At 36.3% G+C, this 14,386-nt stretch overlaps 1 protein-coding gene across 2 annotated transcripts in view; it reads left to right on the top strand.

Annotated features, from left to right (window-relative positions):
- KCNH8 (potassium voltage-gated channel subfamily H member 8) overlaps nucleotides 1-14,386 on the top strand; it is a 175,031-nt gene that overhangs the window by 104,943 nt on the left and 55,702 nt on the right. For both annotated transcript variants that reach the window (XM_068207322.1, XM_068207313.1), the window contains exon 7: nucleotides 1,830-2,037. In XM_068207322.1, the coding sequence (XP_068063423.1) occupies nucleotides 1,830-2,037 (208 nt within the window). The remainder of the gene's footprint in view (nucleotides 1-1,829; nucleotides 2,038-14,386) is intronic.

Below are 14,386 nucleotides of genomic sequence, written 5' to 3'. Positions count from 1 at the left end.
TGAATAGGAAGACATTTACGTTATGAAAGCAACAGAACTATGTCTGGTTCAAACAAGCTGATGAGAGAGAAGAACAGGAGACTTTGTGAAATTAATTACCACTGAAACAGAGGCAGTTGGTACAATTTCATGGCAATTAAAGAATAAATATAAATTAAAGTTATATGATTGTAGTAATATAAACATGGCAATTACTTCTAATATTTTGCAGCCATCTGCCCTAGATTTGCAGATATTCTTGGGCTTAAGGCCACAGACATAACTAATTCTCTGGCACTGTAGATGGAGAATGACATAGAAATGCAATGCAAGAAATGACCTTGTAAATATTTGTGTGCTCAAATGTCAGACCTTATTTTAGCAATGTATCCTGAAAAATGCCATATTTTTGTTGATTTTCTTTTTTTCCTTTCTATGTACATTAAAAAATGCAAAAGTTCTTGAGAAAAAAAAACCACACTAGATAATGGGCTGCAAATACTGCCCTTTGAAGAGGCTCGTGGGAGAATTACCTATGCACTTCCAAAACTGTAGTGACAAAAAAAAGATAATGCTTGTAGATTTCTTATTTTCTTCTTTACAGGTTTCTCGCATACTTAATTCCTGAGAGTGGAATAAAATCAACGAGTTGTTAAGTCTTTGAACAAATCAAAAACACCTGATGTTACAGAATATATCAGTCACTTCAAATCTAGCTGTTGGTGAAGGCACACCATTAAAATTTAGATTTCAGATTATTAGTTTTGGTAACAGAAAGGATGAGCTTCAGGATATTCTGGATTAGCAAAGGCAAAAGCATATTGATTGAGCTGTGTTTTTAGACTTGCTTTTGAGAGAGCTCTTTACTGTGGTCTGGGAGTGCTGTGGCAAGACACATCAAGTCTGATGTTACTTTTCCAGCTGATGTGGGTATCCTGTATCAACCAGGCCTTAATCCTACTGTCTCATTAATGAAAGAAGAAAAAAAAAGCTTATTGTTAATAAAAATTATTGCTATTTAATCTTAGACAAATACAATAAAACTGTTTGGATCCTAATCTGTATATTGTTTGCTAACTCGACTGAACAGCTGAAACATAAGCCAAGCACATTCCCTGCAGAACTGTAAGCTGTGCACAATAAATATGGTATGGATGTAGGTTGCAGGATGCTCTGGAAGGGTTGGGGTCATCTAGACACTGTTCATTTTATGCTGGAACTCCTCTAAAGCCAGAGCCATATTCTTCATAAACTGATGTATACTTAGGGTGCTGAGCAGATTAGGTGCTGCTTTTGCCACATAAACTTGAAAGGCAATAATACTTTAGATAAGGATAAATTATAGGCTGGCTCCATCTCATACATAGTTAAATTAGGTGTGCTGTTAGCTGAAGCTGAAAAATCATTGTGTGCTTGGAGATATTATTTTGTGGTTTCATATTGCAAACAAATGATCTTTGGTCAGTTTGACAATTGTGTTTCTCTCCTAGAGGTGGAAAGAGTCAATTTTTCACAAACACAAAATTTTAAGCTAAATCTGAAAGAAGACTGCATGAAAAAAAAGATAACATGAAAGATCTAGTATTTCAAGTTTGTTTGGTTTATATCAGAAATAGTAATTGTGTATTTACACATCAAAATTTCACACTTTTTTTTTAAAGCATCTTCTTTGCTGTTCTTTGTTGTCTTAAGATTTAGTCTAGTCAGCTGTGCAGCTGAATGAAGAGTGGGCAACATTTCATAGAGCTTTAGAATTTCCTTTCTTGAAACAAGAGAACTGTGTGATAGAAGTAACCTGCTGCCAAGCTGTTTAGGTGCTGATGAGTGGTTTTCTCTCCCTGTTCTCCCAGGTTTCCCTTGTCCACCTTCTGAAAACAGTGCGGCTCCTGCGCCTCTTGCGTCTCCTGCAGAAGCTGGATCGTTACTCCCAGCACAGCACAATCGTTCTCACACTTCTCATGTCCATGTTTGCCTTGCTTGCTCACTGGATGGCCTGCATCTGGTATGTCATAGGGAAAAGGGAGATGGAGCAGAATAACCCCCTTACCTGGGACATAGGTAAGTTCTTCCTTCCCACATGGATATATGCACACACGTATATATCCGTAAATGTATGTAAATATATAAAAGTGCGTGTATAAGTCACTCAAAATGTCAGGTTTTATTCAATATTATAAGATTTATTCAATCTTATACCATTTTATTCAATATTAAAACATTATTTAGTGTTTGTAGAGAAAAGGAAGAGACTGACACGCTGAATTTCCGATCAATCTAAAGAAGAGGGTTAAAATAAAAATCAGTTGGAAAAAATATAAAATAATTTTAGATTTTTAAGAGTGATTCAAAGTTTGGAAAATTCAGGATCTGTATAGGAAATGACTAGACAGACTGCATAGAAGAATAGATTAGATAACACATCCTGGTTTTGCAAATTAGGAAAATTCATCAACCAAAACATTCCCTCAGGTGTGCAGATTATTTCTTCTTATGCATTGATACAGATAGGCCCTGAAATGTCTTCAAGTTAAAAACTCCCTTTGAAATTATTGTTTAGAGGATCTGCAGGCTTCGATTTTTGCAGAGCAGATGAGGTGTTTATCAATGGAATGCTCAATTTTGGTCCAGTCTATAGTTTCTACCCCAGCCCTCATTCTGATCTGAGTGTTCCACATTAACTCTTCAGAGTTCAAGCTTTTCATCTTTTGTAATGAAACACCTTCCATAAACAAAGTTTATCTAAAGGTAAAATAGCTCCCCAAGAGAAAAAAATGTTTGGTGTGGGGGAAATAATGCAAACACCTGTGACCAAAAGCTCAGTGATCTGCATTCAAACTGCAGATTGCTTTATTCTTATCTCCTTTAATTTCTCTGTTTTCTCTTATCCCTGTTATTATCCGTTTAAATATTTTCTAATTATGAGAAATCTAAGGGGAAAATGACAATCTTATAAAGGTGCTTGACCTCAGAGAAGTGAGGATGCTGGGTCGGGCAGAGAAAAAGAAAAAAGAAGAAAGTTCAATAAATATGTGTTTCTAGTTTTTCAATAGGTTACATCAAGATTTCTGGAGGCTTCTTATTCTTCTAAGTTGATTGTTGATTTGTCTTTTCTTTTGCAAACCAGGTCTGTGACCTGCTGCTGAACTCTTTATAGAGAGCAAACTTCTGACAGAAAAGACTGCAGCTCTAGGGGAGAATTTACAAAGAAAGCCCACTGTGTAAAAATTGGTCAAATACCACTAGCAGAGAAACAAATCCAGATAATAATTATAATGATAATAATGGCTCTCTGGTGGGAAGTAGCTCAGAAGGCACTTTGTCAGCTTATGTAGGCCACAAACAATAGCTGCTTTCAAAGCATGCATTGCAGTCCGAATGATGATGGTGCGCTGCAGCCTTGCTCCCAGGTAGGGCTGTTGGCCATGCTCCCCATGCTCCCTTTTCCCTGAGGCAAGGACACATTCAGAAAACTTTTTTCATATACCCTGGGGCTCTTGACATATATTACTATGAAAACATTAACCTTCACCCATCAGTTTTATCCTTTCTTGGGCAACAGGAGTAATAATCAAATGTCCCAACAACCTCATTAGAACCAATCCCAGTTTAACTGGAATGGAGACATATCCCAGAAGTCCCGTTTGTATCTCAGTGCAGAGGGTTCTATCTTGGTTATCACAAACTGATCATCTTCCAGTGGGTTTCCCAGGCCAGAACTGTTCCTTAACAGCCCCTCACCATCAACTTACCTTAACCTGTGACAATTAGGGGCATTCCCTGGACAGCTGTAAGTACTGCATTTCCACGTTGGATGGGCCAAAGCACTTAGTGGTGTGTGATCTCAGACTTTCACTTTCTACATGGAAAAAGGGCTTTTCTATTGGGCTTACAAACAGGCATTTTTTGGGTTTTTTTCTTTCTTAAAGGTGTGAGTCTGCAATTTTGCCTAGAAGGCTGTTCCACCACCTTAGTGGATGGTCTCTAAAATATTTAGATGCTATAAATTTATAATAAAAATTATATTGCAATGACTCCTGTAATGCTCCTACAGATATTAGTTCTAGAACTAAGTTAAATAATTTATAGCTTTGGGGATTTGTTTGGATTAGTTTTGTTTGTTTGGGGTTTTTTTAAGTGAAATGGTTTTAAAATGTTAAAGTTTTAAAGTGTTAAAGGATTAGATACCGGTTGAAAGAAAAGGGTTCCGAAAATTCCAGATATCTGTCATGAAGCTGTTGTTTTGCAAGGACCAGTCCAGCACTGACAAAATTTCTGGTTAAGCTTATGTGTCACATATATGAGCACAAAAATTTAGATTATGTATTTTCAATCAGTACAAATTCAATTGCTCTCCACATGCAAACTACTTGCTGATGAAAGACAATGAAATTAAGTCTTGGTCCTCTGTGTATCTTTTGCTGTTCTGGTGATTATATGTAGCCAGCCTTTCTTTGTCATTTAAGAAAACTTCAAATGACAAGTTCACTACACCTCATAGCATCCACACTGGGGATATTTTGAGGGGAGAATAGTAGGTGTAATTTAGAGTATTAGTGATTAAGCAAAGTCAAATGAGGTCTGAAAATCATACTAAATCATAAGCAAATAATGCACACAGGAGAAATCTTGCTTGGAGTATAATTAAGGTAATATTACTGTAAGGCACTGAGTATATTCTGTTCTCCTAAAGGAAGACCTCAACTGAAAAATTTGTGCTGTTTTGGAGAGTATGTAAAAGAGGTTTCTTACTCCAGGCAAAGCAGTAGAATATGATCTTTACTCTTATACTTACAGGTTTTAATTTTTTAACTTTTAATTTTGATATATTAATACCACAACTGGAGACTCAAGTTTCCATCAATGCATCATACACAGAGTTTATTCCAGCCATTGAGAGGCTTTCTAGTGGAAAACATTAAAAAATACCATGCAAAAAATTATAATTCTTATACTTTTTAATTAAAGGAAATGTGTTTCTTCCTTGGAAATTCTATTTTTTATTCTTCACTGGAATGTCTCAGGTTATGTCCACTTGAAAACAGAATGGCACCTTGAGTATGGATACTTCAATGTATGGAATAGCTAATATATAGGAATGGGTTTGTTCTAAGAAAAGAAAATTATGTCTGGAATGAAAAGAAGATTAATTTGATTTTTATGTTTGCTGCTATTTTTGGGGGTTGAGGTGGAGGGAGAAAAAGGCTATTAGCTTTTACTTACCCCATTTAGTGCTTCCTCAGAAAGCCTGTAGCACAGATTTCAACACCAAGATTTGCTAACACTTAAAACAAACATTTTAAAGCTGCAGTACTGTTAACATAATACTTTGAACCTTGCTGTGCCATCAGATATGCACCATGGCCCAGATCTAGCAGCACTTGCCTCTGTGTATCTATTTCTCTAGCTACTTTAAACAAATGTGGTGCTTAATTTGCATTTGAATTGGGGCAAGGGGAGTGATAACATTGTTCCTATGAAAATACCCAGAACAGAAAATAGCATTTGCTTTGTTCTTTGGACCTAATTGTAAGCCTTTATTTCACTTTTTGTCTTTATTCAGGCAACATTCCCATGGCAAATAATTTAAAAACATGGTTGCATTCACAAATTTAGCCACGTTGGTTGCACAGTGAGAAAGGTGAAGAGTCTGGGTCTATTACTGATGAACTGTCATGATGTAGGGGCATTGGGACATCATGTTAAAAACTGGATCTCTTGCTTAGCTCTAGTATTGCTAGATTTAACTGATTACATGATTTGGAAGATACAAAGCATGGGCATCGTTTTAGATGCTGGAAACCTTTACATCAGCAAGTTCTCCCATCTTAGGAAAGAGTTGTTCCATGTGCAGTATTTTGACTCTAATGTGTGATAAAATCACGACTCCTGGACATATCATTCCCACCCAGTGGAGACAGTGGTACAGTTCTGTCCTGCTTTTCCCTTCTAGCATTTTCAGGTACCTCTCTGTTACATTTCACCTTGTTCCTCTCATTTCTTTTCATTGGTGAAAAAATGTTTCCCTGAGATATGGCATGATCTTCACCAACCTGTAAAAATAAGATTAATTTTCTGTTAGCTGACATGGAGTAGAGGTTAGACTGTGTTTAAGTTCCTGGCGGATCTTAACAGTCCAATTCCATTGGCTCCCATTTCTATAGTTCAACTGGCACCAGATTTAGGCATGGGCTCTTTAATTGCAGATTGCTGTTTTATTTCAATATATACTGAGCTATATACTATATCCCTTAAAGATCTTATTAAACATGAGAAAATGATTTTTCTACCTGTCTCCAGGAAACAAGTAATATTGAAAATATTTCCTGTTACTGAAGGCATTCATTCTGTGAGAACCCTGTGAGTTGTTGAAACCCAGTTGTCTTGAGTGTAGTGAGGAGATTAGGAGAGGGCCAAGAGTCAGGATGCTGGCTCCCTTAGATAATAAAAACTGTCAGGTATAATTTGTGCCACTGTCTCAAAAAAAATTCCTTCCTTTCCACCAGAAATTTAGCTGCAACTTTTTGTCATTCCTACAGTAGCACAACATTCTGGCTATGGAGGAGTTGTTATCAATGCAAAATACCGTAAAAAAAAAAAAAAACAAACCAAACCTGTGGTTTTTATAGTTAATAAATGTTTTCTTTGGAATAAGCTTTAAAAATAGGCCTGTAAAGGGCATTGTTCTTCAGCTATTTAAATCTTTATTTCAGGTGAATACCTCAAGTTTCATCTCAGGTTTTTACTCATTTTCTATTAGTTTTTTAACGTACAGCACTTTTGAACACAAGAACTCAATTTTGACTGAACCACATCCTCTGCAATATAAAAATTACCACACACATTTTGTTTATCACACTCTTGCAGTCAGAGCCTTTAAAAGGACTTGGTTACTGACTCCCAGTGAACACCTACAATTAGTTGTCAGTGGCAGGATCCAGAAAAAGGTGCTCAGCACCCGAGGGGTGCCAGTAGGAAACACTGAAAATAAGACTGTGTCTTTCACTCAAGTGTTATATGTCCCATGTTGGACTGAAGTGAACAGCCTGAATTCAAAAAATTATCTTCCCCACTGAGTTCTTCAGTAAATTCAGATGCAGAGACAAGGTGACTGAAAGATCCCCACCTGGTGCAGATAGGACGGAATCTCCAAGTGTCTTAATCATGTAAAGACTGTGGTGCTTCTGGCCGGATGCAGAAGTTGGCTGAAACGCGTTTTCCAAAGTGCAAGTGTCCTACATCTTAGATGCAAACTTTAGGTTAAAATCTTGAGTTCAGGTTCCTAAATTCTGCCTAAGTCCTTTGTGGTCCCCAGGTAGCTTCACTCTTGTCAGAATTTTGTGAGTCAGCATCAAGCTGGAATACCCATTAAGAGAGACATTTACCTGAAATTCTCTTGAGTTTCAACAGCCTGGGAAGTTTTAGTGCCAGGAAACTTTTTCCTAGCTTATGCTAAGAAACCAGAGGCAGCTGGTTTTAGTTTTCCCAAGGTCCTGAGCAATTTTGCCAGGAATTCTGAAGGTACAGATTTAAGCGTATCCTTGACAATAGATACTTGTGGCATTGGTATATTTATTCAGGTTTAAACTCAGGCTATCCTGTTTTCAGAAGAAAGACTGTTTTTAGGTATGTGTGCATCTGCTAGTTCTTCCATAAGTATTGTATGTCAATGAACTAACAAGTTTCTGGTATTCTTAGACCCAGCATAACCATTAGGTAAATAACAGTAGAAATCATATCAGAAAAACCAGTGCCATTACTTCCATTCTTGAGCAATACAATACATAATTTGTCAAAGCAATAATTAACTTTTGAATCCTAGTGTTTTCATGTTACAGTAAGTCTCAGAATGTACTGTAGAAGCAGGTAAATATGAATGTATTTTTGCAAAAAAAATTACTTAAATGGATAGACATGACAGAAGACTTGGTATGAAAGTTGAGATAGAGGCTTGGTTTTTATTTTTCTTTTTTTATATATGAATTATCTTCACTATTAATGATCTTAGATCATTCCAGCTTTGTCCCTGTAAACCATTTCCTTCTGCAAAAGGATTAAAAACTTGGGTTTGAATGTGACATGAGCACTTTTTATTAAATCTAAGCATTCAAAAAACATTTTAAAAATATGAAAAATAATGATATTTTTTTAAATGTGTTAATATCAGTCTGCTTTTGAACCCTCTGAGACTCATATTCGCAACATATTCTTGGCAACATGGCAACCAGGAACTTAGTTTCAAAAAAAAAAAAAAGAAACCTGGGATTTTGTGTGATCACAAATCTCCAGGTAGTGGGGCTGTCAGGAAAATCAGCTAACAGAAGACACATGGTAAAACTGTAGTGCTAAAGAACAATCAGGTTTTGGATCCAGATGATGGAAATGTTTGGTGCATGCAGGTACGTGTACCTACTTCTGTATTCCAGACCTACCGTCTGGAGTTTGAGCCTGGACCTACATAAGAACAGCTTCCAGTAATTTCAACAAATGTTCAGCTTATGAAGAGCTAGTTCTAATGAGCTACAACTGGAGTCTTGGGAAAGGCTTCAGCTGGCACCTGCTCTGGTGCTGTCTGGCAGATGGCAATGCTCGGCACAGGTGCCCAGCATGCCCTGGTCTGCTTTAGTGGGAACATCAGTTCAGTTTGTTTTGTGGCACTGTAAGAACTAAGTGAATCCTCCTCACTGCCAGAAAGAGTACTTGTAAATTTCCAAGGATCTCAGCCAAGAGAACTGTGTTCTACTGTAAAATATTGGTCTGGTTTCACTGCTCCAAACACACATCCATCAGGTTAGAACTGACACGTGTAGATTTATGAATCCTTGTGCAGAACAAGAAAGAACATCATGCTGACTACACTTCACAGATATTATAGTCTATAAAATATTACAGTGCTAGCTCATTCGCTAGCGGTGATCAATTGCTCACTTCAGTCTGTCATCTTTCTACCTGAATGTTTGATTTTAATTTCTTTTCCAGTCTGCTTCATTATGTTCTCAATTATTGGTTTTCTTCATTTTTAGTCATTAGTAATAACAGAACCTGTTCCTCTGGAACTATGGTCCTTTCTGGTTTTGAACATGCATCTTTAAGAAAAAGTGTTTTAAAAATATACTTATGTCATACATGAGTGCTGGTATCTTCAATTTAGTAAAATCAATTTTAATGTTCTCTTGACCTGGGGTACCTGTATTGAAGGTCCACTTTTATGTGAAATAGAAATATCTGTATACTCAACTGTCTAGTTTTTTGGTGGGTTTTTTTTTTTTTTTTTTTTTTTTTTTTTTTTTGTAGGAAGCAGGGCTGAAAATTCACTTTTAATTAATATTTGAAGGAAATGGTTGATGGTTACCACTCTTGTGAAGTATTTGGGGTATCAATATCTGAGAGACTCAGCCAACTAGTTTGGGTGGTTTCTTGCAGTATTATAGAAAATAATTAGCCCCTGGAATGTCATACAGAAATAATAAATAGGAATAAAGTAGACAACCAAAACAAGATGATCACTTTGAAGTTATGAAAGTTTTCAAAGTACTCATCTTACGAATAACTACAAACCATACTTATTACATTGCACATACTTTGAAAAAGACAAGGATATACCAAAATTCTGAAACATTACATAGTAATGAAACACTCCAAAGCAGTTCAAACAGAAAAATTTAATCCCAGGAGAATATCTAACATTGGAATGCTTTTAAATAATTTTATTGCCTTTTTTAATCCTTACAAGTTTTAGTCCTCTGTGAATGTCCTCACGATATCTAGACTTGATAGAACAAATATAGATAAAATCATTAAAATCATGAAGAAATTAGAGTTAATGTACTATGTATTTTAAAACAACCAAAAAATCTTTACTTATAGTCTGCTGAATATCTTACCTGAATGGTGAAAATAATTTTTTATGTAAAATACTATATATGAGGCCAAGTTTGGAGAAGCTTTTGGTGTGAAATATTAAGGGAAGAACTACTTTTTTTTTTTTCTCTAATGGGGTTAGACTTTTGAATAAGGTAGAAATGAGAGCAAGTTCATCTGGCTTTTGAAGAAATCCTAATTGCAGATAAACATAGCTATTAATTATTTTTAGTACAAAAAAGGCAGAGGCACATAGTATTTTCTGTGTCTGTCAGTTGGTTAGATTGGACACAGAGAAATTTAACTGCTGCAAGGGAGATTCATGTGCAAAACTGTAACCACCAGAACATAGTGGGAACTGTGTGTGGAAACCCGTCTGCCCATGGTAAAGACCTACACTTATAAATTAAGGTCTTGGAAGGGCTTATCTAAAACCCTGGCCCTGCTTCTTTGCATTTTGTATGTTAAATACATATTATATAAACAAATATACACCATATATCAATATGTTTTCTACAACAGGTTTTCTTTATTAAAACCCCTCTTTTCAGACCAGTGTACACTAGACCTTGCCAGGATTTAAAATATTCATAGAAATATAGTTTGTGCAAATTATTCACTTTCTATTTGCAAACCCAAACCAGTGTTTTTGAGGTGCAGGTGTGTGAAAGTAAAATATCATTTATTGAGCTGAACTGAAGCATTCCCTTTGCATTTAGATTAACATCAATTTCTATTTTAGCTGTTCTAGGCCTTAGTAAGTTTTCCCTGCTGTTTATCCTATAAGCTTAGTTCCTTGATTAAACTGTATTTTCCTTTACACACCGTACTTTGCCTTCTGATTGAACCATTTTAATCAATCACCAAATACCCCAGGACTGAGATACCCTATTGGATGTGTAGCCCAGAAAAAAACAGTCATGAAAGTAGCTTATTAAAGGAAGTGTGAATTTTTTACATCATTATGAATACACTTCCAAGATTTTGTAACTAATAAAAGAAATTTTAGACCGTTTTTAAGTCAAAGGTAAAAATCTGGTGTGCAGACAAAGCCCCTGAGATTTGACAAAGTGTCCTCCCGCATTGAACCACAGATTACCTGGGTATCATTTATTAATGCTACAAAGCAGTTTTTATCTCAGTAGAAAAGCTGTATCTGGACCAATTTCTGCAACCATGATAGAAATTCTCAGTGTCACATGTAGAGGAAAAATCTGCCTCATAAACACCCCAGAGGAGGGGATGGTCCCAAGTGGTAAAATAACGCCAGCATCTTTCCACATGGCTTCTGTAATGGGAACACCAGAGAGTATAATTAATTGCAAGTTGAAAATATTGTGCAAAGAAGCTCTGGTCAATCAATTTGAAGTTACATCAGAGTCTTTAACCCTTAACTGTACTTGGAACTGTAGATCTCTTGACTGCAGAGAGCCTCTGGGGTTTATTTAAACCAGTCATATAGCTGAACCAGGACTATCACATGCAGTAAATTGGGTCAAACACAGCTTGCTCCATCCAAGTCCTGAAAACCTTGGCTGGGTAGCTTGTACTAGGGTTACACTACCCTCCTCTGAGAGCTTTGCTAAAACATTAGTGTCTCTTATACATTGGTGTGTTAGGAAGTTCTGTTAAAACTTGGAAATTTCTACTTCTGTTTTAAAGCTCATGGCTTGGCTATTCAAACTATAACTTTTTAATCCAGTTTAAACACACAAAGTCTTTGCTATGTATTTTGAAATCTTTCCAGCAGCTGCTTCAATAGGTGATTGGGCTGCCTCTCAGCCCCATCACATAGGTGGAGATCCTAGGGTGCTGGAATGCCATGTTGCATTCCAAAGACATCCCATAATGACTAAAATAGCTTTTCTTTTCTTTTGTAGCACAAGAATGCCTTACATTGTAGAGATGTCCTTTGCATATATTCCTATTTTCTATTTATTTATCCTTTTTTCCCTGCCCTTTACCAGAGCAGTTGCTTGATAAAAGAAGGGTTTTCTGCTGCTAGAATAGGAAATCATTTTTGTACAGAAACGAAGAAATTATTCAAGAGTCTTTTCTTTCCAGCCTCTCTTCCATTTTCCTATACCCTGAAAAATGTTTCTGTTCATTTTGTACTTTCAGGTGACAGTGCTTAAAGTTACCTAGTACTTACTTTCAGTCAAAGAAGCCAATGTGAAGCTGTGAGAGTATGTCAATGAATTCTGCAGCATGTAAAGTTTTTCACAAGACACATTCTGTAAAAGTAATTACACCTAATTATTTTAAATTGTTTTTCATTGTCAGGTTTAAGAGAGCTGGAGATAAAAATGCTAATGCTTAGGATTCCCTTATGTCACACACTTCAAAAAGACCTGTCATTTCTGCAGACACAGATGTATTATTTCAGAACTGCATCAGCTTTAAAAATGCAGTGTACTTTTCCATTAAGACGCCACTTTCTTCCTTACTTTTTACTCTTTCTTTACATCAAGCCCTTATTACACTGCAAATTCTTGTTTTTTTTTTTTTTTATCTTTAGGTATAAACCAGAGTAATAGATCCTCTGTTGCTGATCTCTCCCTCACAAAAGTCAAATATGTTTGGATCTAAACTTCCTTGATTCAAGTGGCACATAATAAAAAAAAAATTTGAAAAATGTTACTTATGTTGTAGAATCAAGAAATAAAAAAGCTAAGACAAAGCAAAAGCAAATAAAGTGCTAATACCATTTATCATAGGGCTGCCTGTCAGAGGCAGGTCCCTGTAGAACACAGTGGCTCCTTAGATAAGAACACAGAGGAGAATGTTTAGACAAAGCTATAAAATCTATGGAGCAGGCAAGGACAGGATTGTAGCAAGGGTTAGCACACTTAGCTGTTATCTAACCAGCATGGATGTCAGCAATAAAGAAGACAAGGAGAAATGGATGTCATATAGGCTGCAGCAGACTATGTTGACCCACACTGAACGCCATACTGTCATTACCACCTCCTGTGTGACCATGCAGGCCATTCAGATGGAAATTAGCATGGTTTTATTGCAATTCTGCAATTAACCTTCCATTTGCAGTTAGACCGACAAAAGGAAACAGTTTCTGTGCTGAGGCTTCTGTCCCTGCTTTAAGGCTTCTGCCCCTGTTTTGCCAAACTGGGAGACTGCATTTGAGCAGGTAGTAGGTGCTGCAAGTTGGCTCGATTTCTGGAGTAAGGAAGATGGCAGGAGAGGGGAAGGTACCACCTGTCAGGGACCACTTCTTGCATTACCCAGATTTAAAAAGTGGAGCTTGGAAGTAAACAGCTCTACTCTTGCAGGCTGCTTGTTGCTAGACAGAATGAAAATATAAAATATGTGTAGTAAATTACACTGCTTTTCTAAAAAATATAGTCCTCTTGATATCTTGCTCTTGCAAATAAACAATACCTTTTTTTACAAAGGTTTTAAGATATTGATTACCACTGTCACTGCCTTCATGAGAATTTATTTGCAGAGTCTGAGTCAGAACTTTAATATATTAAGTCTTAGGTCTGAGAAATAGTTATAAGAACTGAAAGACTTTATTTTGTATTTCTCTGATGTGAGACCTAAGCAGGTGAGAACAGCGGGGTAGAGGTGAGATTAATTTATTAATGCCATGCTGTGCACACTTAGACTCAAAGTTTTGCTAGCAACTTTAAAACTTACATTCTGCAAGGCTGTGTGTGGGAGATTTTGGCATATTTTGATAATAAAGACTTCATTTTAAAGTCATCTCTATTGCTTATGGAGGAGAGTGCTTATTTCTTTAAAAAGATATGAATAGCCTGCCTGTAGTAGCTCAAAAGCTTTTTGGCATGATTTGGACTCCAAATACATAAAGCTGCAAAACAGGTTTCTAACACTAGCTGACACCATAAAAAAAACCCTCATTACCATAAATATTATTGTAGGAACACCTGGGATGCTACTTATGGGTCAAGGCCCTCTTGTCTCCATTGCTGAATTAGATAAAAAGGCTGCTCTTGCCCAAAAGGATATTACAGTCTAAATATAAGATCAGAAAAGCTCCAACAGATGGGTACAGGCTGATGGTGCACAGGGAAGCAAAGAGGGCATAGATGGACGTGCTCTTTGCACTGAGTGGACAACCAGCACAAACGTGTCTAATTCCCACTTAGCTGCAAGGCATTTAATAGCCTGGAAAAGGACAGTAACAGCCAGTTTGCCTAAGGAGCAGTAATGTTAAATACTGAAACTCTTTCTTCAGTGACACTGGGAGCATTTCCTTAAAGATGATATTCACATGATTTAAATGCTTCTGATTATGGCCTTACAATTTTACTTCTTAAATTACCTACATGTTTAGATTTGTATGGTTTACCTATAGTCTAAAAATTAAATTAACATTATACTATATTAACAAAAAAGTAGTTAATTTACTTATGTTACTATTTTTTTTTAGTGTAAGAACCCTAGGAAAATATAGTGGGTAGAACAAAGCAAGATCATTTTCAAAAAAATGAAAAAGTGTTTTTCTTCACTCCAAATATGATAATGGCATTAGAGCTGTTTGTATACTATTCCTAGTAAAATA

Source organism: Anomalospiza imberbis, chromosome 1, assembly GCF_031753505.1.
Source record: "Anomalospiza imberbis isolate Cuckoo-Finch-1a 21T00152 chromosome 1, ASM3175350v1, whole genome shotgun sequence".
Classification (NCBI taxonomy): domain Eukaryota; kingdom Metazoa; phylum Chordata; class Aves; order Passeriformes; family Viduidae; genus Anomalospiza; species Anomalospiza imberbis.
The sequence above is the reverse complement of the archived record's forward strand: the minus strand, read 5'-3'. Positions and strand labels throughout refer to the sequence as shown.